The sequence below is a fragment of the Podarcis filfolensis genome (assembly GCF_964270895.1).
Source record: "Podarcis filfolensis genome assembly, chromosome: 2".
NCBI classification, from domain to species: Eukaryota; Metazoa; Chordata; class Lepidosauria; order Squamata; family Lacertidae; genus Podarcis; species Podarcis filfolensis.
Window position 1 is genome coordinate 54,702,000 of NC_139605.1, and position 26,293 is coordinate 54,728,292.

The following is a 26,293-nucleotide window of genomic DNA, read 5'->3' on the forward strand; positions in this document are numbered from 1 at the left end:
CATATCTCTAATATAAATGTGTCTTTTATGAAGTCTTGATGGCCCTGTAACTTTTGCAGATGCACAAACTGGGACAATGTGTTTTGTTCCAGGAATTAAACGAAGTATGTTACATTTAAATTTCTTGCTCAGGGCGCAAAGTGTGGTGAAAATAAATAAGTTAGAATAGGAATGTAACAATACAGTAACATAATTGTTCTGTGTGTCATCGTTGTCTCACTATTCACAGCAACAGCTGAAATCTTGCCTAAGCATGTACCCAACACACAAGGGTTCACACCAAAAACAGAATACAGAAGTCAGACATCAAAATTTCATGGTTTTGTAAATGTTATGTTTATGAATAATGCTGACTCCCTGCACAGTACTTAGTTGTACCGGAGCTTGTTTTGATGCTTGGGAGGGTGGGAGCTGATGGCTACCATATTGGCATTGCCAACTGAACAGGTTCTGAAGAGAGCATGCTGTTACTCTTGTTCTAAAGAAACCTTGAAGCTTAGTAGAGCTTGTAACAAGGATTATTTGAAGTGGCACATGGTTCTTGCAGAACAGATTCAGTAATGGCCATCCAATTGTTCCAAGCAATTTCTAGACCAAAGGTGGCTAAATTGGATCCCTCCAGAAGTTGCTGGACTACAGCTCCTGTCATTCATGATCATTGGCCACAGTGGCTGGAGCTGATAATAGTTGGAGCCCTAACAGCAACTGGAGGGCCACAGGTTAGCCACCCCTGTTTTATGCCTTTGAAAGTTCCCCTTGCTTTGCTTGTCGTTCGTCACGTTCCTGCCCCAAGTCCAAAGACCTAAAGAACTTGGGGAGATTTGTTTGAAGCACTGTAATTGTGTTTTTTTGTTTCAGAGAAGGAGAAACGGGATATCCAAAATATTGTGAATTCACTAAGGGAGACCCTGGATTTGCGCAATGCCACCATTGAATCACTCCAGAAATCTGTGACTCAGATGACAATGTTGTGTGCTACTCTCAAGGTATGTTCAAAATGGTCTGGGTCTGTACTGTAATATGATAAGATTCTCTTCTAGTTACCATATATCTGAAGGTAAAAAGAAGAAGAAGTGTGAGATTGTGTGTTTGCGTATAAGATGCCATCGTACTGTAAAATCATTTAACCTTCCTGATTTCAACCATACACAGTTGAAGGTGAGCTGATTGGAATTGTGGGACTTAAATCCAAGTAAGGTGAAGTGCTTACAACCCCCTTTTATGCCAGGTTTTCCCAGTGCAGAAAGAGTTTTTAAGCTCTCTGCCTTGGTTGGGGGGCCTAATGTGTGCTCAGTGCACTGGCTTGCATGGAGGCAGTTTGAGTATACGTGCTTCCATGTATACATTGAACCCTTGAAAATGAGCCGCCACATAGGATGTGATTGTCCTGTATCTTAAATACATCTCATGGTATGACTTGAAAGTTTTAATGTACAACATCCAGCATCCTAAGGTAAAAAGTCCTTTTAGACTTAGCAGGAGAGACAAAAGATGAAGCAAGTATAAACCAGGCAGGTGAGACTTCCATCGTGGAGTACCAGATGATTCTAAATCTAAGGTTTTGGCATTTGCTTCCCTTTGCCTTTATCTTATAAAAGCCCAAATGCAGGATGTAACACTTTCTTGATTTTGCTGGTTTGGTGTTCGCTCAGGGGTGGGAAAACAGGCTGTTTGGCAGGTGAGGCTGGCTTGGCCCAATCACCTGATGTCATGTATGATTTTAGGTGCGATCCAAGTAACTAAACAGCTGGGTCATAAGGACTTCTGAAATGCTTTAGAAACTCTGGGCACAAGTCCCAACAATCGGGATTTATGGTGCTTCAGAAGCACTATAAATCAGAAGCCCCACATGCAGTGCTTCTGAAGTGCCAATAGTCAACAGATCATTGGGACTTGAAAGCACAGCACTGTACTCCTTACAAGCCTCTTGCAAAGAGCCCATTGTCAGGGCATCAAAGAGTTTCATAGCCTGACGTCAAACTGGCCTAGAGGCGGTAGGGGATCAGAAACTGGCCTTCCGGCCAAATGCATTTCCCTACCCTGTGCTAAACTGTCCCTGTAAAAAAGTGACATTCATGCTTATCAAGGGGTTGAAATGGGAAGAAAGTATGTACGTCACCAGTGTTCTCCACTAGCATGTAAAGGTAGCTGTAGTGAGTCTGGTCTGTTTTGAGAATGAATATCTCCTCCTGCATTGCTTAGGAATACACCAAGTGGGGTCTGGGAGGGTCCACCTCTGTATGTGTGGATAAATGATATGATATAGATGTGATAAAGAACCTTATAGTTATTCCCTCTCTTTTCTCTTTCTTTTCTATATCTTGGTTTTTTATTCTTGTTCTGTAGACTAGGCTGATTTTAATGGTATTTTATGCCGAAAATTTTCATTATTTTTTTAAAAGGAATATGACCTTGGCATCTGCTGAAGACAAATGTTTGTTGATTTGGTTTTAGACTACTAGCCACATCCTCTTCCATCCCATCCAAAAATAATGCCTAAGTAAATTGACTTTTACCATAATTCCTGATATGATGTCCTCATGAGTGATAGGTCCATGGGTCAAATATTATGCCTTGAGAAAAGAGGCTAAGCTGAAAACACAGTTTGGCTGTGTGATAGTGGAAGACATTTTAAGTGAGAACTTCCATGTCAAGATGCGTTTCTGGAAATGATGTGAGTTAGACGGGTTATAACGACTTGCTTCTGCCTTTTAGATCTCTGTTGATATGAATGCAGTTTTATGAGTTGGCAAGCGGAAAGGGGTTGTTTCTCTTGGTACTCAACAGATGTCGCATTTTAGGCTGCACTTTTAACGTGACATGATCAGAAGGAAGCTGAGATACACAAATCATTCATGCTATCTTTTCATTGCTCTTCCATATTCTGACTTCTCCCAGGACAGTTGATGTTTCAGTGAGGTGTACTTTATTCGCTGCTTTTTCTAATCATGCAGACCCTGCAGCTGCTCTAAGACACTGGGGCTAAGCCTATTAATTATATAATCTGAGGCAACCGCACCCCACCCCAGATTTGGAGACAGCTTTCAAACTTTGTATGCATTTTCTGTCTAGAGCTTAGAATTTCTTCCCCATTCTGAAAAACAGAATTGCAACTGAAGCTGTCTCCAAGCATGCTATCAATGTGCGGCAAGTGCCAAACGGGTGAGCTTTGCTTTTCCTTCTTGGCTGTGCTGGAGAAAGCCTCTCTAGCAACAGCAGAAGCTAAATCCACTGTGCCCTTCCTGTTCTGGCCATTAAATGCATTAGCATTACCAGCTAGATGCTGCTGAGGAGTTAAAAAGCTAAACTGGAAGCGTTGGGAAGAGTTGTAAAAACGGGGGATTAACGAAGACTGGGTGAGCTCTCATCAGCCAGCCAGCATTTTAGGCATTCATTTCTGTAAGTACATGAGGTAGGGAAGTAGTATGTTGGCAAATACATCTAGAATATTTCACCTTCTGTATGGAGTAAAGCTTAATATCATCTTGTAGATATTCTAGTCTTTGACCAGTCTTTTCTCTGAAGTATGATCAAACAGCATTGCTTCTTCCCTGGCTTTCAGTTCAGAGGGAAAGTAGGCAGGATCCTTTGAAGTTTGTGCCAAGCTGACCAACCCAATCAAAGCCTAGAAATCTCAAGTGTATTGAAGGAGGTTTATTTTCTTTAAATCTGCTGAGGAAGCTCCCTAAACACACACTGCATTGATCCTGTGCAGGTCACTCTATATTCAAGGAAGCTGTGCATTTTAATATAAGTATAGAAGCTGTTACAATATGATGGTTAAAGGTGGGGTAGACTTTCGGTGGTGGTCTCATGAGAGCAGAGTAAAATGAAAGGAAGGAATTTGTGAGATATTTTCCTGCTCACAAAAGAGAAATCATGATATTGCACAAGTTTGTTTCTACCACGTTGCACTTAACTGTATCATGCATGTGGTCTAATTTATCTACAGATCATGAACAAGTTGCCATGAAGCATTCGTGTGGCACTTTAAAAAAAAAATGCATTGCAAGAGTGGAAACAAGAAGTATTTAAGGGGGGGGGATGTTTTTTTCCTGGAATTAAGTACTTCTCTCATTTGTAAGCAATGACCTCAATCTGTAAATATTATTATTAGATAAGTTATGATCCATGGATATGCCAGACACCTGAAATGTAGACTGTGGGCTATTGAAGTAGCAAGAGCTTTGGAAATGGCTTGATGTTAAGTCCAAATTTTGCTTCCATGGGGATTCCTCTTAAACAAAAATAGTGCTTTTTTTCTCAGAAACAAATGAAGTATCTGGAGCAACAGCAAGATGATGCGAAGAGTGCAAAAGAGGAGGCCCGAAGGCTGAGAAACAGACTGAAAACATTGGAGGGGTGAGAAAACAAGCTTTGGCTCTGTACATACATCTTCTGGTTCTGTTAGCAGACTGCTCAGCAACCTCACATTTCTAGAAGACATCATTGGACCAGAAGACCTTTGAGGCCTCTTCCAACTCTGAGTCTGTAACTTTACAGTAGAAACACTTATTGAATTTACTCCTGTATTGCACACGTGTTTTGCCAAATATGTTGCAAAAATTAGGGTGTGCATTAGATTCGAGGGCGCATTACATTCGAGAAAATACGGTACTTAGGGTTTCAGGGCACACTAGCATGCAGTGTCTTAGGTCTCCCATGACCAAGCCTTCCTCTTGAATTTAATCTTTCTGGGGAGGGCAAAAGATTTACAGTGATTTGTCAGGGGATACTCTCCCTTCCTTTTTGGTTTAAGGTGGTGGGGGGGGAGAGTGAAGTAAGCAGCAGCAGTAAGAAGGAGCTGTCAGCCTGCTTGTGTGTAGAGCCTTGGCCACCCTGTTTCCTGGTCTTCTGCTCCCTGAACCCAGTGGCAGTCCTTACTGCACTACTCTGCTCTGTTCCTCCTTCTCAACTCCTTCATCTCTCCCTCTTGCTCTTTCTTGCTCTCCAGCCCAGATCACGGCTGCTCTCCTTCTTTGTTCCCTTCCTTCCTCTTTTTCCTTCCTTCCGCCTGTATCCGCCTCTCCTTTCCATTCCGGACACCCTTGAGGGTCAAAGGTTCTGCTCTGCCTTGCACCAGCTAATCAGAGAGAAGGGAAGAGGGATCAGATGGAAGAAGGAATGTAATGTGCACCTTTCTTTGCCAAATTACATTACAAAAATTAGATTCAATGGCCCATTACATTCGAGTAAATATGGTAAGTGTTTCCAACATGAGCCTTGCCCCTTTATCATGTGCTTGTCTGATAATAATTGATGCTCAACTTTCTTACAAATGGCCATGCTTCTGAGTTCGTTTGCTAGAGGAAATTTAATACTGGTAACTCCTGATTTTGTTATTTATAATATTTACATACCATCTAATATGTGAAATCACCAAGTGGTTTACATAAAATACAGTAAGATCATTTGGGGTGGGGGGGAATGCAGCAGTATAATTCCCATTCAACTGAAGCACACTAGTGTGCATATGAATCCAGCTATGTTGGGGGGAAAATCATTGCTAGTGTGAAATACAGGATGTGTCTCTTCCAGGATTAACTGTTTCTGTGTTTTTATAACATGGACAAGCTGCCACTGAACAAAAAGCAACAACCCACCTGTAATCTACCTTCCTTCGTACCAGGATTGAGACACTGCTGCAAAGTCAACGTCCCGAGGTAGAAAAGATGATCCGTGAAATGGGAACAGGTCAGGCTGCAGTGGAACAGCTTGCCGTCTATTGTATCTCACTGAAAAAGTAGGTGTATTAAATGCAGTAGCTTATTGACTTGGATTGGGTTTGTGTGGTACCCCCTAAAGGAATCGGTGGAAAAGTTAATCACAATAGGTGCTCTGGCAGAACGTTAGTTGCAATGCTAAGCCTTGGTGAATATAATTGAGGTGGCATAGATGGAAGATTTCAACACTGCAAGTATGCTATTGTTGCATTAGTGACACATCCATTGCTATGGAAACCACCTTCAGAGCTTTGCCAGAGTGCTCAGGAGGTGATTGTTTGATGAGAACGGAGGGGAGGAATTATTGTCATGATTCTGAGTAAGGCAGCATGGCCCCTGAATATCTCCCTGGTGCTGAGCAGAGTGCTTTACACTGCTGTGACATTAAGTATGCTGTAGTCGCCAGTCCCTACTGTGTGCACTAGAGGCCTTTTTATTTATACCGTTTATAATTCACAGCTTCTGCAGGCAATGTCAGATAGCAAATGGGTAATCACAACTTTTAATAATGAGCTACCAGCGTGAAGTGTACCTGCATTGTAATCAGGAACTTCAGCACTGTTTTATAATCGTATTAAATTGCTTTTAGAACCTTGAACTTAAAAATAAAAATCGAATTGTTGCATCTCGTTTCATTAATGAGAATGTAAAATACCGCACACGACTCAAGATTGTTTAAACATCCTATGCATTTTGACATGGAATATACTCTTCTGCCATTCTGCTGCTTGTCCCGGCCCAAACCAAGTAGTGCTGTCCCCCTGAAAGCATGTTTTCTCGCCTACACTGTAGTGTATCAGTGTTTTAACACTGTTCAAGTCAGTGTTGGCTTGTTCAGTGCTGTCTTCTCCCTGGAAGTTCTTGTATATATAACAGAAACTTCTGCAGGCACTTAAGCTGTGAAACGAAAATCTTCAGTCTAAATTTGGTTACTGGCTTTATCTAAGAGCTGTTTGCTTGAAAGCATGTTCAACAGATGGACTAATTTGGGCCCTCTCCAGGGAATATGAAAATCTGAAGGAGTCTCAGAAAGCATCAAACGATACAAAAGAGAAGCTGAGAAAGGAGTTGTTTTCTGCTAATCACAAGGTAAAAGATGTGTTGATGCTCCTGCAGACACGTTGCAGAGGTATTTATGTGCAGCTCTTTATCAGTACCGCTACCGAAATAAAGCAAAATACGTTTTAATTAGGTATGTATTTGTTTAACACAATTATTGTCCAGGCACTTACATTGACCATGTTGGCAGCTATCTTAAGCTGAGAAGTTCAGCTGTAGGTTCCGTAAGATTCCTCAATATGTCTGCATAACATTTATTAGTCTGCCTCAGTATTCTTTCTGCTTCTGCATAACAAGAATTGAAAAAAACTTCTAATAAAGCATTGTGTTATACATATATAACTGCACGAAGACAGTTTATAGTTTTAAAGTCAAAATGCACAACTGTCTCTTGAAAATCCCTCTGGATTAATATCAGGAAGGGTCTTAATTTGTACTGTAAACACAGGTGTAGGGAGGAAGGGTGGGAGAGGGTTTCTCTCTTGAGAATATACTGGGAATGGCAAGAGTTTATTGTACCTTTATTATAAATGCCTACTTACAAGCACACTGAATTACTTTGAGCAAACTAGTACAGTGGTACCTCGGGTTAAGTATTTAATTCATTCCGGAGGTCCGTTCTTAACCTGAAACTGTTCTTAACCTGAAGCACCACTTTAGCTAATGGGGCCTCCTGCTGCTGCTGCACCACCGGAGCACGATTTCTGTTCTCATCCTGAAGCAAAGTTCTTAACCCGAGGCACTATTTCTGGGTTAGCAGAGTCTGTAACCTGAAGCGTATGTAACCCGAGGTACCACTGTACCGCTGCCCTCAGCAGCTTCTCATTGACACCTGAAGAGATGAGCCACATTGGAGCTCCCTCTGCAGGAGCCTTGAAAGAATAAGAATCTGTTTCCATTTAGGACATCTTTATTTACAATACACTAAATTATTTTATCCTGAAGTCTAAGAACGTGCATTTGTAAAACATAAACCACTGTAGTTCTTTTGAGCGCTTAGAAGCTTGACGTACTGCTGTACTAGACTTCCAACATACGGTTTTAAATCTATAGTTACAGAAGACAGTTCTAGAGTTGGAGAAAACAACAGAAGAGGTGAAGAGCACCCAGACTGATCTGAGAAATGCAGATAATGAGATAATGGTGAGAACATTCTTTTAACCTGCTGATAATTATTGTGGCCCTACAGCCTTCGTAGTGTATAGTCCAAATACTGTTCTAAATTCTACCCTGATTCAAAATGGCTGGGAGGCACCCTCAACTTCAGGATGCCTGTATCTTTGCAAGAGGGGATGTAGAAATCTTGGCTTTTGGTAGGATTTCTGACATGTATTAATTGCTGCTCTTTCTTTCCACAGAGTTTGAAAAAGAAGATAAGAGTGATGCAAGATACCATTAAAGTGTCATCATTAAGCAATGAAGCACTTGGCCGGCTTGTCTCTGAAAGGTTGGTTTAGAGAAATTCTGTGGATATTGATGTAGCAGAGTTACTGTACCAGAGATTTTGTCCAATATAAGCATTGCATACCTTCCTGAGCTGTCCAAAAGCACATCATAAGATGCCTTACATATAGTCAGGCTATTTGTCCAACTAGCCCAGTACTGCCTACTGTGACGGGGAGTGGCTCTCCAGGGTCTTTCCCACCACCTGCTACCTGACCCTTTTCATTAGAGTTCAGTATTTTGTCATTTGCTACAGCACCATCCATACCAGCTCAGAATAACACTAGTGCAAGTGTTTCTTCTGCCACTATTACATCAAACTTTTCACAAGGGCCAACATTGATGCCGAAATCCAGCATCGCCTGAGCTCTGCGAGTGCAGCTTTCTCCCGATTGAAGAGTGCAGAGTGTTGAGGACCGGGACATTTGCAGGGAAATCAAAATGCTTATTTACAAAGCTATTGTACTACCAACCTTGCTGTAAACTTGTGAAACATGGACCACTTATAAATGTCATCTCCAACTCCTTGAAAGATTCCATCAACGGTGTCTCCAAAAAATTTTACGCATCACTTGGGAAGAAAGGCGAACTAATATCAGTGTACTGGAAAAAGCAAAGATCACCAGTGTTGAAGAAATGATTCTTCAAGACACAAGATTTACCCACCCTGGAAGAGTGGCAGATGAAGGTGATGGACTATATGGAATTGGCGGAAATGACTGGCAGAATCCGAGATCTGGGAGAAGAGTTGGTGGAAGAAGATTGGAAGAAATTTAAAGACTATTTGCAGAAACACTGTAAAATTAATGAATGTTAAAATGATGTTGGATTAAAAATAAGTGGTATTAGCAACAAAGTTAATAAGAATATGCAAAAATGGATTGATAATGGATGAAAATATAGAGTTATAATATGCTAAGATATAGAGTTAAGATAAAGGAAAGAGGGAAAGGATTTGCTGATTTGATTATGTAAATGGGAACACAAAAAGGGGAGGTGCGAGGAGGTCAAGGAAACAAGCTAATGAGTTCAAAGATACAAAAAATGGATTGGTTTTTAATTTTTTCTTACTTATTTGTTTTTTGTACTTTGTATGTTTATTTTTCCTTTTTCTTTTTTCTATTTTATGTACTTTTGTATGTTTTCTTTTTATTTATCTCTTTTTATATGTTTTCTTTCTATTTTGTAAACCTTTGTTTTTTGTAAAATCTCAATAAATATTTAAAAAAAGAAAAAAAAGAAATGATTCTTCAACATCAACTTCGTTGGACTGGTCATGTTGTGCGGCTGTCTGATGATCGTCTTCCATAGCAACTACTCTATTACAAACTTAAAAATGGAAAACGTAATGCTGCTGGTCAACAATAGAAGTTTAAAGACTGTCTCAAGGCAAATCTTTAAAAATGTAGTATAAACACTGACAACTGGGAAACACTGGCCTGTGAGCGCTCCAGTTGGAGAACAGCCTTTACCAAAGGTGTCATGGGTTTTGAAGACACTCAAACTCAGGACGCAAGGGAGAAACGTGCTAAGAGGAAGGCATGCTTGGCAAATCCACACCGTGATCAACTCCCGCCCGGAAACCAATGTCCCCACTGTGGAAGGACGTGTGGATCCAAAATTGGCCTCCACAGTCACTTACGGACTCACTGTTAAAACCATGTTTATGGAAGACAATCTTACTCGGCTATGAGTGATCACCAAAGAAGAAAGAAGAAGATTATATCAAACAGTAACCTAACCTTCCTATATAAATGTAGGGCTTCCTGTAACAGGCCAGTTTTACAGTACACTAACATGAATGGGATGTGAAGACCCCAGGCAACCTGGCAGTCATTTTGGTAATTTTGAACACTTTGCACATGTTGCTAGAAAGCAGAAGGAAGTTCTCTCTCTGAATTTAGTTCTACCGTATCCGTATTATATACTGTCATTGCCTTCCACCATCAGGAATGAGTACGAATAGGAAGCTAGTATTTAGATGGTACAACATGTGGTGTGGGCTGGAAACTGAGACAGTTTACCTGTCTGACAGTGTAATGTTGTGTTGTGATATTTGTACAATTTTGCCTTACAGCCCTGCTCCTCTAGAATTGTTAACCCCAAAGCTCCATCGACCAGCTCACAGTGATGAGATTGACCTGAATGATACTTTTGATGTACAGACACCAAAGAATGATACCTTTGATGTACAGACACCAAAGCATCCACCTCACAAGAGCATCTCTGCTCCTGCAAAAAAACTTAAACTGGATAAAAAGTTGTGAGTCACAGTTGCTTCCCTTTTTACTGGGTGTATGTGTGCTCTTGATCTGTCTGGTATTCTCACTTCTGCATGCACTGTAAGCAATTTTCCAGCCATCTTAATTCTTTTAATTTGTATACTGCCTTTCTATATTACTATACAGAAGGCGGTTTACAAGCTGAAGAAATAACAAATTGTACAACAAAGATCACATTTTGTTCTCATGGCTTTTGATGGAAATATCTCATTTTAAAGCTTTTGTTCACTGCTGAAGACTGTCACAACATATCTTACCTGTTGTGAGAGTAAAGTGAGACTTTGCCCCCAAAGTTGCCTATCTTATTGTCCATTATCTTTCTCAAATATCTAATTAAGAAGTCTCAATAACTAGGTGCTACTCTAACAGGGTAATTCCTAACCTGCATCCTTGCAATCTAAGACAGACAGAACTGCTTCAGGAAGAGGAAGGGAGAGCACAAACCCAAGCTACATAATTTGCGTAATAAGGAAACTTTAGTTTGTAGATTTCTTAAATAAGCACCCCTCATTTGTGTTACTTCTAACAAGTGCTTTATCTCTGCTCCCGTTGAATCCTAGAGATAATGAAGAATGACTTTCCTACTTGTATAAAGACTTTGGGGTAGGGTAGGGGTGGGAACCTCAGGTGCAGGGGCCAAATGTGGCTCTCCAAGCCTCTCTCTGGCTCTTGGGACTCTCCTCAGCCACACACCCTCACCAGACCTGCTTCACATCCTCCTTGTGCGATTCTGCCTGGCTGGAATGTGCCCTTGCACTCTGATAATGCCTCTTGCTTTTGTCTGGATGGAAGATAAGAGAAGGATATATACAAACTAGTGTAGTGTACAAAGGTAATAATTACATTTGTTTTTGTTTTTTTAAGAAATATTTATTAAGATTTTACAAAGACAAATATACAAAAACGCATAATAAAAAAGTAAAAAAAAATAAGTAAACATACAGAAAAAATAAGAAAAATTAAAAACAATTATTTTTCATAACTTAAAACTCGTTTGCTTGTTTCTTTGACTTCCTCACACCTCCCCTTCTTGTATTCCCATTTAAATAATCAAATCAGCAAATCCTTACCCTCTTTCAATTATCTTATCTCTATAACTTAACATTTTATAACTCAGTATTTTCATCCATTATCAATTCATTTTTGCATATTCTTATTAACTTTGTTGCTAATACCACTTATTTCCAATCCAACACCATTTTAGTTATTGTTTTACCTATTTCTACCCTTCTTCCATATTCTTAAAGCATTACAGCTGGAAACCACTTAATTTCTATCCAACATCATTCTAACATTCATTAATTTTACAATATTTCTGTAGATAGTCTTTAAATTTCTTCCAATCTTCTTCCACCGTCTTTTCTCCCTGGTCTCGGATTCTGCCAGTCATTTCTGCCAATCCCATATAATCCATCACCTTCATCTGCCATTCTTCCAAAGTGGGTAAATCTTGTGTCTTCCAATACTTTGCAATAAGTATTCTTGCTGCTGTTGTAGCATACATAAAAAAAGTTCTGTCCTTCTTTGGCACCATTTGGCCGACAATGCCCAGAAGGAAGGCCTCTGGTTTCTTCAGGAAGGTATATTTAAATACCTTTTTCATTTCATTATAGATCATTTCCCAGAAAGCCTTAATCTTTGGGCACGTCCACCAAAGGTGAAAGAATGTACCTTCATTTTCTTTACATTTCCAACATTTATTATCGGGCAAATGATAGATTTTTGCAAGCTTGACTGGTGTCATGTACCACCTGTAAATCATTTTCATAATATTCTCTCTTAAGGCATTACATGCCGTAAATTTCATACCGGTGGTCCACAACTGTTCCCAGTCAGCAAACATAATGTTATGTCCAACATCTTGTGCCCATTTAATCATAGCAGATTTCACCATTTCATCCTGTGTATTCCATTTCAACAGCAAGTTATACATCCTTGACAAAATTTTAGTTTTGGGTTCTAGCAGTTCTGTTTCTAATTTTGATTTTTCCACCTGGAAACCAATTTTCTTGTCCAAATTATATGCCTCCATTATCTGATAGTAATGAAGCCAATCTCGCACTTTGTTTTTTAGTTTCTCAAAACTCTGCAGTTTCAGTCTATCTCCCTCTTGTTCCAAAATTTCCCAATATTTTGGCCATTTGGCCTCCATATTGAGCTTTTTCTGGGCTTTTGCTTCCATTGGTGACAGCCACCTTGGGGTTTTATTTTCCAATAAATCCTTATATCTTATCCAAACATTGAACAAAGCTTTCCTGACAATATGGTTCTTAAATGCTTTATGTGCTTTAACCTTGTCGTACCACAAGTATGCATGCCACCCGAAGACATTGTTAAAACCTTCTAAATCCAAAATGTCTGTGTTCTCAAGAAGCAGCCAGTTTTTCAACCAGCAGAATGCTGCTGATTCATAGAATAATTACATTTGTTACTTTGCCCACTTTTTCTGGCCCCACCCACCACTGGCATGGTGGCCCCTAGAAAGAATACGGCCGTCTGGCTGAAAAAGGTTCCCCATCCCTGAGTTAGGGCTTCAGCGAAATGATAACAATGGCAGCGAGGCAAAAGTAATGAAAGATCTACCACGTTTGCCTGTTGATCAGACCAGAGGCTTTTATCTTAGTGGTCAGAACAAAGAGAAGGGAGGAGAAGAGAACATTATAGTTGCATTTTATTATTATTTTAATTGAGACATAAGAAGCCTATACTTTTGTAGTATGACCACTGCTAACAGCTGCTGGAGTCATAGTCCATAGGGTACCAGGTTGGCAAAGCCTGTTTTAGGTGTTGGCTTATGATCTGGGCCACATTGTGAAAATTCATGTATGAATTCAAACTGGTGCCTCCAACTCTAAAGGGATATATTGAGCAATTTACTACTTTGTGGTGCGTAATCTAAATTGTGTGTCGGTTTGTTTGTTTTTTCCAGTGCACCTGTGACAAGTTTATCAAGAGTTCTGAAAGAAACAGTGGAGGTATTGTAACGGATGACCTGAGTAGCAACTATAACCTCTTCAATCCACTATCTTTAGAGCTATTTTGAAAGCCATCTTTTCTCCAGACAGCCAAATTCTGCATGGATTTTAAAATAATACATTTTTATGTGTTATAGAAAATAGTAAATATTACAGGTAACCCTGAGAGGTGTGCGAGTCAGCTTCCCACTGCTATGTATTCTGAATTATCTGGAGCAGGGTGCCCGTACTGTTGTCATCTGTTGATCTATCAGCTGGCACCAGAGCCCAGTGACTTTCGAACTTCCATTCCTCTCTAAGAATGTTTTAAAAATCTGCTTTTGCAGAAATGGCCATTTCCTTTCGCACAATACTGTAATGGATTACATGGATTCTAGCAGTGCTGCTTGTGTTTGGTTGCAAATATGAGTATTTTAGTTTAACTCTCCTACTTCTTCAAATACGGTTCAGAGCTGCTCAGCTGACACAGATGATGAGCATCTGGAAGATCTTCTGCCTGCTTTCATTAGAAACTCTGTTATGTCCAAGAGGCCACCTGCAAGCAACATGCTTGTACCACAGAGGAACACAGGAATAGTGAGTACAAGTGGGATGCGCATCAGAGTTTTGCAGTGTGGAGTGTTCCTGCTTAATCTGCCAACCAGCAGCCAGCAAAACCCTGTTCCTGGACATGCCTTCTCATGTCCTCGTCTACAAATCTTACAAATTCAATATGCTCTGTGCTTTTTATTGCTGGTGGACCTGCTTAAACACCTGATCATGGAGCACATACCTAGCATATTCTGATCACCAAATCCTCTAGTGTGTTATGTGCCCTTTTACCCACTACAATCCTTTTTCTATTTCATAACAACTTCCTCCATGGGAGTCATATGCTTTTGCATTTTTAACTACTGGATTCTCTTCCTTGTAGGTGAGAACTGGGTATGATGGCTTAGGAGGCAGAACCAAATTCATTCAGCCTGTATCCTTTCCTAAGATCTGTCCTGCAGAAGCTATGCTGATATCCAGCAGCACTGAATCTATGGTGATCAATGACACAAAAGACTAAGAAGAAACAGTGGCATTTACTAAGCCATCAAGCAATGTTCCAGTTGGAACAATGACATTCTGGCTTAAATTCAAAGTGAGGAGAAGCTGAAATAATGGAATATATTTGGGGAATATATCCCTCTAAAATCAATCCGAATATACATTGTATGTATTCTTGGCTACAGTGTTCTACATTTACAGTCGTAACTTTGTTTTTCAAATAGCCTAGTTCTCAAACGTTTTGGCTCCTGGACGATTGAAACCCGGAAGTGACTGTTCTGGTTTTCAAATGTTCTTTTGGAAGCCAAACGTCCGACAGGGCTTCTGTGGCTTCCGATTGGCTGCAGGAGCTTCCTGCAGCCAATCAGAAACTGTGCTTTGGAAGTCGAATGCTTTGGCGGTCAAACGGACTTCCTGAACAGATTCCATTCAACTTCCAAGGTACGACGGTACTGGGAAAAGAAGTGGCCCCAGGAAACCTGGATCAGGATCTTGGTCAAATCCCACTTGTGAATCTATGGCTGAGTTTACTTCTGCTGTAGAGATCAAAGAAATGCACTGTTTAAATTATGTAAATATATACACTTTCGTTCCCTGAAAACTGGAAAACCTATATAAGTTGGTTCTTGTTCCAGTTTTTGCCGGTGGTAAAGTATTTCAAGACACATTTTGCAGCAAATGCTACATTTTTCAGAGAATACCATGAACGTTTCTAGATCCATTGGTGTTTCTAGCATATCTGTGTTCACATTCAGCTTAATGTTCCTTTCCCTCCGCTTGTGCAGAGTTAAGAGGTCAGTAATCCAATATTTGTCATCAAAAGCCTGTTTGTAATGAGCTGTTGATGGTTATTGTTTTGAAGCTTATGTAGCAGTAAAACACTGCTAGGAGAGGGATCTGTCTGCTACCATCTCTTGGTCAGCCTTTGACTGGGTGATGGGAATAAAAACGTTTGACTCCATGATCAGCTAAAACATGACCTTTCCTCTCTCACTTGGGAGTTTGGGGAAAAAATGACCCTGAAGGAGGGACTCAGGGGGAGAGAAAATAATTTAGCCCCCAGATATAATGATTTATACATGTCAGATATGTATGGGAATGTAAAACCTTTCTTTTAAATATTTGGCCACTATTTTCCTTGACGTGTCTCATTTCAGAGTATATCAACCGAGATTCGCCCCCTGCCTTTGAGGTGCAAGAAAAGAAGTGTTTCTAAGCAACCAACAGCAGCCGCTTCTGGCATCAGTCAGACTAAACTAGACAACTTCCTTAAGTAACTATGGATCTCTCTAGCTTAGACATAGATAATCAGAGGCCAGGAATTATCTTCTACAGCAGACAGAACAGCATGGACCTCAGTGAGCCAGGACAACTCCACAGTGGCACAGCAGCTGCGCTCTCCCTGGCTTTTGTTCATCTGACTCTCCCATCCCCCACCGATTGAACATGGCTTTGCTGTGCTACCAGACTTAAGGGGAGAAAAGGACTGAGTAGTTTCTGTTCCAGAATGCCTTCTCTTTCTGCTGTCTTGGAGTACTGTATTTTAATCCTGGTAAGCCAAGGAAGCCTTGGCTCCTGTAACTTTGACAGTGGGGAATACTGCATCTGAAGAAAATATGGCTTGAGAAGTGTCTCCTCAGTAAAATGCTGCTATGTTAGCATCTGTGACATGGAAATCTTCATATAAGAAGAGAATTATTATTTGCAACTGTCAAGTTGCATTGATGTCTTGAGTGATTGGATGGCATACACAAGAAAAGAATTTATGTAATTGATCTTCTAACATCAGGGAGCAAGGTCATGTCTTTGCCAGACATGTCTGCTAGATCTGTTAGCTCTTGATCCTCATCTTTGGTGGCAGTACTTAATGCTCAGTTAATGCTGAATTTCTCCATTCTTCTCACTGATTTGGGATATTCCCACCCCCCCCCCTTTTAGGCTGATACTTTTTTGGGAACTGTTTACATGTTTTTTGTCTCAAAGAATGTCCTGCTTCTGAAGTTGAACAGATTCTGTTGTTTTTATGTAATCATGCAAAATTGATAGCCTGTCCCTAAGCCTGCAGATATTAATGTTTCTTACTTGAACACCCATTTCCTCAATCTCTTACATGCCTAAAGTGTTCAAACTAATTTCAAGCATTCTGTAGCTTCACAAAAGCAAATGTTGCCTCACATATCTGGCATTCAGTTGTCACCTTTTTCTCCTTGAGTTAACAGTGTACTGTGTTTGAGAGATGAATATTTTTGGAGGGAACTTGCAATATTTAGATCTGTATCTTACTTTGATTTTTGTCCTAGACATTTCTCCTCTCCCCCCCCCCACAAACTGTTGATGCTATTTGTCTCCGAATTTTTTGTTTCCTGCCTTCAAGGAGGGTTTTATAGAGCATATGGGTATTGTTCTTCCAGAGTTAGACTTCTGATTTCCTGATGGAATAGCAAAATTCAACTATTGTTTGTGGTTACTGCTGAGTCTAGGCTTAAAGTGGGTTTGCCCCCAAAGTTTTAAGGATTCAATCCATAAAATGGGGATTAAAAATATTGCTTATCTGAAGCAAATGTCCACTTGTTTCCTTAAAGAGATTCAGGCAGAAGGGACCTTCTGAGTTGGCGTTACCCTGATGTTTTGAGTTGCAGGGAAATCTGGTAAAAAGCTTTTGCTGAATATCTCCACTTTAACGCCAAAGTTAAGTTGCAAGCTTACCCAAGACATAAATCAATCAATGAATGAACTTGTACTTAAAATTCATAATTGTATTTATTTTGAATAAATGCTGTATGTGCCCCATCTGTTAAAATGTTACACAGTATTAAGAATGATCACTCTGTTGCTGCAGTAAGAGGCTATAATGGCACAAATTGCTAACTGTACATCTGGGAGGGAGGGTCAAAGCCCCTCCAGGCGAGGATTCTAGATATGATAAAACCAGAATGTTTGGGTATAACATAAGGACAGCCTTGCTGAATCAGAACAAAAGTCTACCTAGTTTAGTGTTCTGCTTGCAAGTAGCCAACCAGATAGATGCCCACGTAAATCCTTCAAACAGGACATGAGGGCAAGCAACCTTTCCAGCTGTTGTTCCTCAGTGACTTATACTGATGCTCCTTGTTGATCCTGGAGGTAGAATATAGCCATTATTACTGATACCCATACTGGAATTATCTGCATTCTTTTTCTACTGATGTCACTGCTTAGTTTCCCACCTCCAACTCAGGATAGCCATGTATCTGATGAAGTGGGCTGTAGTCCAACTAAACCTTAAGCTATGATAATGCTTTATTTTTAAAGTGTCACAATACTCCTTTTTTTTCTTTTTTCCTATGTCCCTTGGAAGCAATTCCTACTTATCACAGGCCCACAAGTGAATTACTGTTTGTTATCATTGATACTGTTTATTTTATCCTGCCCTCCCTTAAAGGAGTTCAGGGCAGCATACACAGAAATGGTGCTGTGTCACTCTCAACATCCCATCCTGATGTATGTTGGGTTGAGTTACAGTGATTGGCTCAAGGACATCAAGTGATCTTCATGGCTGAACAGGGATTTTAAGCTGCTACTTCCCAGTTTTAAGTAAGCAGTGGAAATATCTATGCACCATGAAGCAGAAAGACAATTGATAAATAGCCCTCAAGGACAGTGTGAGTATCTTGAAGAATGTCTTAAATTTTAGTTGATCCCATGTATTTTCCCTAAAGGGGAAGGGTGATCAGCAAAGCATAAATCTGTGGCTTCAGAAATTGTTGGTATGACCTTAAGAATTCTGAGTTTCCATACCTGACCCACAAATTCTAAGTTTCCCTCCAGGTTGTCAATATTTTGTTGGAGCGATTCAATTATATAACAGCAAACTTTTTTTAAAAAATCAGGGGTCTTCCAGTAAGGAAAATGCACCAGAAAGTGTGGGATGGTGACTGATGCATGAGAATAATCTGATTACATTGTAGATTATAAAGTAAGAGTCAATATTTATCATTTCCACACCTCCAAAAGCTTCCTGAAACATTCATGTTCTAGTTCTGTTTGCTTTATACAATAACAGTTCAGAACTGTTTAAGGAAATTTGTAGCCACTTCCTCTTACTAATACAGTGGTATCTCAGGTTACATATGCTTCAGGTTATAGACTCCGCTAACCCAGAAATATTACCTCGGATTAAGAACTTTGCTTCAGAATGAGAACAGAAATTGTGCTCCGGCGGCGCGGCAGCAGCAGGAGGCCCCATTAGCTAAAGTGATGCTTCAGGTTAAGAACAGTTTCAGGTTAAGAACGGACCTCCGGAACAAATTAAGTACTTAACCTGAGGTACCACTGTACAGATCATGGGTGCTATAAAAAGACTGCTTTTATGAGAGGCCTTATCTCTGCCTTGTTGATAATGTACATCTACCTCAATGAGGTCTCAGTCAGGCTTAAAACAATAGTTTTTTGACAAAATCCATGTGCACATTGCTTCTATTCTGGACACTTCATCTTTTTCTTCAGCTACTGGGCAGTAAGGAGGTATTGTAGCATAAAGGTGAACTGAAATAAAACGATCATGAGTGAAATGGGATATTCAGAGAGATGATGCTGTTTCTTAAGTCAACTACCAGAGGCATTTTCTACTGCAATTAAATTACTAAGACAAGGGCAGGCCCAGTTTTCACTTCCAGTAAGTTCTTACTATCTTTTTTCCAGACTTGCATGCTTTTCTCAGTATTGACTCATCTCTCCTAAGGGGAAACTGTCAACTCCCATTTGGCCTCGAAGCTTAAATTTGGCAATAACCAATTTTTACAGAGCTGAGAGAAATCATAGTTTGGGAGGAGGGAGGATTAACACTGTTTACTCAAGCATTTGCCTGTGGTATTTATTTACTGAATCTTTAAGGCTTTAGAGGTCAAGGAGGCGAATCTGATCAATTCTTTGACTAAAACTGGATAAATTGCACAGGATGTACATCACCTTACTCTTAAATAGTTAAAAGTTAATATAGAGGGTTGTAAAAGGGCAGGCTGAAGCATTGCTTTACGTCACACTATCCTGAACTTGGTACTGCCAAGTATTCAACATAACAGGCTTCTGCAACAGAATTTCTGTTTGTGCTTCATATATCCTATGAGGGAGCAAGGACACCTGTCTCCTACCTCTTGGAACTACCTTTCTGGCCCAGGTGAAAGAGGTATTATCAGAAAGTCAGAGGGACAAGTTCATAGTTTTCAGGTGACCTAATGCATCAGAGCAGTGGGAGGAACCTGACCGGTGCCCATGCTGATGGGTTGGAGTCTAGCAACAGCTGGAGGCCATATGCTAAGCTAACCCACATCTAAAGAAATCTGTGCACCTTCGCCAGCCCATCTGCCCTGTGAAGAAGGAAAGCGAGGAAGGCAGGCAGAGACAACATCGGGGCCTGCTCCAGTTGCGTTGTCCCCCTCTTCTCCACCCTGGCCAAGAATGGATAAGACCTGTTGGAACAGGCCAAGGGTCCATCAATTTCAGCATCCAGTTTCTAAGATAAGTCAACCCAGATGTTTCCCAAGAAGTTCAAGAACAGGAAGACAAACCCTGATTCTTTACAAGAACCTCGCTCACTTTCCATTTTGGGGCTAACAGAACACGGGCCACTGTTGTTAAATACATAAAACTTTTCTAAAACAACAAATTCTGGACCAGGTTACTTATAACACTACATTATTCTGTATATAACTATATGATCAATTACATCATCTAGGTATTTGTGTGACCGCACTTTACAAAATGTCATAGGGCGGTGATCTGAAAACGGGTACTTCTGCTTGAAATGGGCAAATCTGATAATTTCCATTTTTGGGTAACAACATGGGTTGCTGTTGTTGCATACATAAACAAACTTTTCTGGCACCTGGGGATTTCTGTCCGGGTTATTCCCAACGAAAAGGACTCTGGCTTTTTGGGGAAGGTAAATTTAAGCATTTTTTTTCAACTCATCATAAATCATTTCCCAATATTATTTTACCTTTCGACATGTCCACCACATAAAAAAAGGTTCCTCCCATTTCTTTACATTTCCAGCCCATCTTATTCTGCTTTATGAATCTTAGCCAACCTACTCGGAGTTAAATAACATCTATGAATCATTTTCAAATAGTTCTCTTTCAGAGAATAACACGGTAAATTTAAAATTACTTTTCCAAGGTTTCTCCCAGAGGTTGCAATCTATATTGTGTCCTGTATCTATTGCCCAGTGTGTCATTGGTGCTATAATTAGCTCATCTTTTGTTTCCCATTCTAATAAAAAAATTATACATTTTAGACAGGAGTTTATCCTTCTTTTGTCTACCTTAAACATATATTTGGTGTTATTGTAACCAATCCATAACTTGGCCCCTTAAGTTCTCCATAGGTTTCACTCCGAGTTCGCCCCCTGTAAGGCACCCATTATCTGTCCTCTTAATTGCAATTGCTCCAATGGGGGATAACCATAAAAATGTTTTTCTTTCTAGAAGATTTTTATATTTTTCCCAGACTCTATACAAATTCTTCCCAAGAACGTGGTTCATAGAACTCTTATAAATTTTTGCTTTCCCATACTAAAGACATGCATGCCAGCTGAATTTTAAGTCATCAGTCACTTAAGCTTTTCAACTTGACCATCCTAACCGCTTCCTTTATTTCTGATGGCAGACTTCTATTGTTACCTTGATTTCTTCAAACAGCTTGTTCCCATGCAGGGCAGCAACCATTTCTGGAGAAGACTCCCTTTTTGTTCTCCAGTCAATATACCAAATAGATATGAGTGTGCTTGTTGGGAGTTCGCTCTGGTTGCCACAGGACCCCTCAATGTCCCGGTCGTCCCCAGGACCTCCTTCAGCGTGCTTGTTGCCTCTGAAATACTCCAAAAAAGCAGCAGCTGGGTCATTGCAATAGTGGTGCCAGCTTCCTTCTCCCCTTGCGGCGGCAAACCAGAAGTCCACATCAAAATTTCTTTTGATTCGTTTGCATACAGCCATCTTTCCCATAGGGCTTGGTTGTGTGTCACACCAGGGTGCCAGCCTCTCAGGGGCACCCCCAACAAGTGGGGGAGCTACATGGCTTTGCCAGCGGCCTCCCCTTTCTCTGCATGCCCGCCAGCTGCGCCCCGCCAACCATATGGCTGGTGGGTGCACAGCTTCCCTCCCAAGCCTCTGCGGGGATCTCTCTCCTCCCGCGGAGGCTTGGAAGGGCGCAAATTCTCTCCCAAGCCTCTGCAAGGATCGCTCTCCTGCAGTGGCATGGGGGATAGTTGTGTCCCCCCCCCCCAGATGGCTGGCAGTGCATAGCTACAGCCACCCCACCCCCCACTATCCGTGGTAATTTGGGGGCGCTGGGCAGATATTTGCACCCCGGCGTCGCATCTGCTAAAGACGGCCCTGTTTGCATATAATTTTGGACCTCTGATATAGAAATGCAGTAGCATTCGCTGTTTGATATCCTGCTAAATTATATGTCCATGTTTGACTTGAGCAGAGTCTTCACCATAGGGAGAAGTTTACTGTAAGGCTCTGGAGAACAGTCATGAGAATATGTTGAATTATGAAGCAATTAGCTTTCTTTTAATCATCCACTGGGGAGAACCATGAAACATTAGTAAGCTCAAAAGGTGCATCATTGCAGTGTGGGGTGGGGGAAGTACTGCATGATCCATGGCCTTTTAAATGATGAGGTGCTGGTGCCATCCAGTGGTTTCTCTAGGAAGTAGTTTCTGTATATGGTATACAGCCAAATGAAACAATAAGAAACGTCTCCATGGGGCCAGTTCTGTAATACATTTAAGAAGAGCATCTATGGGAACTAAAGCCCCATTTGCACTATACACTTAAAGCAGTAGCATACCACAAAAAATCTTGAGAACTGTAGTTTGTTAAGGGTGCCGAGTTAGGAAGTGCCTGCTCCCCTCACAGGTCTAGTTTCCAGAGCAGTTTAACAGACCTTTCCCCCACAAGGAACCGAGTTAGATCAATAAATTTAAACTGATCAAACTACTGTGAGAGTGTCTTACAATGAATTTCAAGCTCTTTGTCTGAATTAATCAAACCATCACCCCCACTGTAGTTTTCTATTTAATGTAGCAAGTCTACTCCTCAACCAGTGCTGCCAATTTCACTGGAGGTATACAGTGGTACCTCGGGTTAAGAACTTAATTCGTTCTGGAGGTCTGTTCTTAACCTGAAACTGTTCTTAACCTGAGGTACCACTTTAGCTAATGGGGCTCCCCCTGCCGCCACGCCACCGCCACACAATTTCTGCTCTCATCCTGAGGTACTATTTCTGGGTTAGCGGAGTCTGTAACCTGAAGCATCCGTAACCTGAAGCATCTGTAACCTGAGGTACCACTGTATAGAGTTGGAAGCAGGACATCTTGTAATATACTCCCTCCCCTATCAGTAGTTATTTTCATTATGAACCCCCTAATGAACCATTTTACACTTTCTGTCACTACAGGGGTACCTCTGGATAAGAACGCTTCTGGTTGCGCACACTTCGGGTTACGAGCTCTGCTAACCCGGAAGTACAGTAGTAGCTCCCGGTTGCGAACTTTGCCCTGGGACATGAGCAGGAGGCACGCGCACAGTGGGAGGCGCCACTGGCGAAAGCACGCCTCAGGATAAGAACAGTTTCAACTTAAGAATGGACCCCCGGAATGAATTAAGTTCGTAACCAGAGGTACCACTGTATTTTTATTGCTATGAGAATTGTTGCTCTGTATCCAAGACAGGAATACCCCTGAGCAAGTTGCAGCAATTTCACTTTTACTCTCTTAAGTAAAATATATCCTGGCAATCGTTTTCAGCAGAGTTCAGGAACCATTGTCACTCTTGAGGGCCACATTCCCTCCTGGGCAATGTGCCAGAAGGGACAGAGGCAAAAGTGGGCAGAGTAACCAATAAGATATTTTACCCTTCATACAATAAGGTAGAAAGGGTAAACATACACTCACACATACCCTATCATCCATCCAGACATGCAAGAACCATTATGGGTGTTTAGGGACACATTCCACAGGCAATGTTTGTAAATAGAAGGGCAGGGTAAGTTACAAGATTTGGGGCTTATTTTTCTATATTTTCTGTCAGAAAACAGATTCTGCTTGAAATTAACTGCAAATAATTAGCTTACTAAAATTCACTCATAGTTTTGCTGGTTTCCCCAGCTGAAGCATATATACAATTGACTAATAAAATTAAAAGACATAAGACATAAGAGCCAAACACTAATTCATTTTTTGTTAACACATTCCCTAATTTCCTATCACTTTCATATTATACACAAATTCTAACCAGCTTGATCTTCAATGCTGTGTGTGCAGTAGAGCTGAAGAGCATAAATAAACATGCACAGAGAACATTTTATAATAAATGGAATATACATTATAGCTGCAGGCCAAAGTTGATATTAACATTTATTGTTTGGTGTACAAAACTTGATTCCTGCTGTGTTTCTTTTCAAAGAAGATCATCAAAGGCTGTAAAAAGCCAGTACTGCTTTTATTATAAACTCCCACTTGATAACTATAATCATTATTTCGAGCAAGCATTGCAGAGACACCTTGCTTGTGTAATAGCATATAATATTTTCTCTCAAATTCTAGAAAAGGTATTTCAATGGGGTGGCTGTTGAAAGAAATGTTAAAACTGTCTATATTTCAGTGGTGTACAACCTGCTTTTCATGCAGAAGGTTCTGGATTCAGTCCCCACCATCTCCAGGTAGGTCTGGATAATCCCTGCCCCAAACCCTAAGGCAGACATCCCCAAACTAGGCCCTCCAGCTGTTTTGTGACGACAACTCCCATCATCTCTAGCTAACAGAACCAGTGGTCAGGGGTGATGGGAATTGTAGTCCCAAAACAGCTTCAGGGCCGAGTTTGGGGATGCCTGCCCTAAGGAGCTGCTAGCAGCAGGTGAAGGTAAGGATTGAGGAACTATTTTGAGGACTGCATTCCTCTCATTCAACTTTCTGGGGGTAAACATGCAAAAGTGGACAGAGACACATAAGTGAATTTTACCTTTGTAAAGTAAGACATTTTACACATGCACACACCTCTCTTTCATCAAGGCAAGCTGGAGAAATTATCAAAGTTCAGGGACACATTCGAGTCAAGGAGAGTGCCAAGTGGGGTTCGAGAAAGATGTAGTACAGGAAAGAGCCCATTTGGCCCGGGGCCTAAAGTTGCTCATCCTGATCCCTGGTACAGGCAGTGGTCTGAATTTCTCTATGGCAGTTTCCTATGACTTTCACTGTAAATAACTCTGGTGAACTCGCTTTATATTCCACGGGAGAGGGGGCAGGACAAGTTGCCAGGTGGAGAGAGGGGTCCAGGACTAAGCTTTTTGCAGGGTTTCGAAGATGGGCGAGGACAACAAAGCCAACATCCCTTGTGGCGGGCAACCATTCCGCAGTTATCTTCTAGGGAAGTTTGATGTTTTATCACTTTTTATTTTTTTTTTTTTTTTATAATATATTTATTGAAGTTTTCAAATAAAGCATATATTAGATAAGCACAACTTATCATTGTCCATTTAACATCTCTCAATTGTTACATGGGACTCCCCCACACCTCCCGCATACACTTACATCATTATTAAATTAATTTCAAACAAATTATCATTTAACTCATCTTAATTAATAATCTTAATTTGGTTTGACATATAATTCAGCCTTAAATCTAATTTAATGGTAGACAATTGTCTGCACTGGCATCCAATTCAACACTCAACCAAATTACAATATTTTTGTAAATAAATCTTAAATTTCCTCCAGTCTTCTTCCATCCTTTCTTCTCCCTGGTCTCGAATTCTGCCGGTCATCTCGGCTAATTGCATATAGTCCATCAGTTGCATCTGCCATTCTTCCACAGTGGGTAGCTCCTGAGTTTTCCAATTCTTGGCAATTAATATTCTTGCTGCTGTTGTTGCGTACAAAAAGAATGTTCTGTCCTTTTTTAACACACTCTGGCCGACAATACCCAGGAGAAAGGCCTCTGGTTTCTTAGTAAAGGTGTATTTAAACACCTTTTTTAATTCATTATATATCTTCTCCCAAAAGGCCTTCACTCTAGGGCAGGTCCACCAGAGGTGAAAAAATGTTCCTTCATTTTCCTTACATTTCCGTTTTATCACTTTTTATTATTACTATTAATATTCTGTTGGAAGCCACCCAGCGTGACTGGGGTATAAATAATAAATTATTATTATTGTTATTATCATTATCATCGGCAGAAGGGGTTCCAGGTTTTTGTAGTGATTTAAGACCAAACAAGAACAAAAGGCAAACGAAGAGGAACGCCCGACCTTTGAAGAACTCTCTTCCCTCTCGCCGTGGGGCAACTTGTTTCTTTCCCCCCACCCACCCCCGTTGTGGGGCAACAGCAGACTCAGAAAAGCAAAGCACAGATTCTCGGAGGAAGGGGCTCATCCGGCGATTGCTCTCTTTCCCGATAGGCGCGCCACGGCAGGTGCCCGTCACACGCCCGGCCCTGTTTTTCCTGAACTCCTTCCTGCTCGCCTAGCCCAGCCCAAACACCTCAGCCCGTCCGAACGCAGGTGAAGGTAGGAGGAGGCGCGGCCTTGACTCCTGCATTACCTCCGCTGCACGTAAACATGCGCACACCCAGTCCCGGCTCCCTCACCGCCCACCACCCCGCCCCTCCAGGCTTCCTCCTTCGACGCCGTCGGGAAAGTTAAGAGCCTGTTCACAAATAGATTGCGTCCTTTTATAGCGCCTCCTCCCAGCAGCCCCCGCGCCGCGGCCGCCGATTGGCCGCCGAGACGCGAAGGGGCG

The 26,293-nt window shown here is 41.1% G+C and overlaps 1 protein-coding gene across 6 annotated transcripts in view; it reads left to right on the top strand.

The window, feature by feature from the left end:
* Positions 1-17,326, top strand: part of TRAIP (TRAF interacting protein) — a 29,413-nt gene extending 12,087 nt beyond the window's left edge. For 4 of the 6 annotated variants that reach the window (XM_083603446.1, XM_083603445.1, XM_083603444.1 and 1 more), the window contains exons 6-14: positions 859-986; positions 4,268-4,362; positions 5,630-5,743; positions 6,725-6,812; positions 7,836-7,925; positions 8,141-8,229; positions 10,303-10,488; positions 13,437-13,482; positions 13,933-14,388. In XM_083603446.1, coding sequence (XP_083459572.1) covers positions 859-986; positions 4,268-4,362; positions 5,630-5,743; positions 6,725-6,812; positions 7,836-7,925; positions 8,141-8,229; positions 10,303-10,488; positions 13,437-13,482; positions 13,933-14,268 — 1,172 coding nt within the window. In that variant the 3' untranslated portion in view covers positions 14,269-14,388. The other 2 variants (XM_083603447.1, XM_083603448.1) reach the window with 1 other exon arrangement.
* Positions 17,327-26,293: the final 8,967 nt, after the last annotated feature.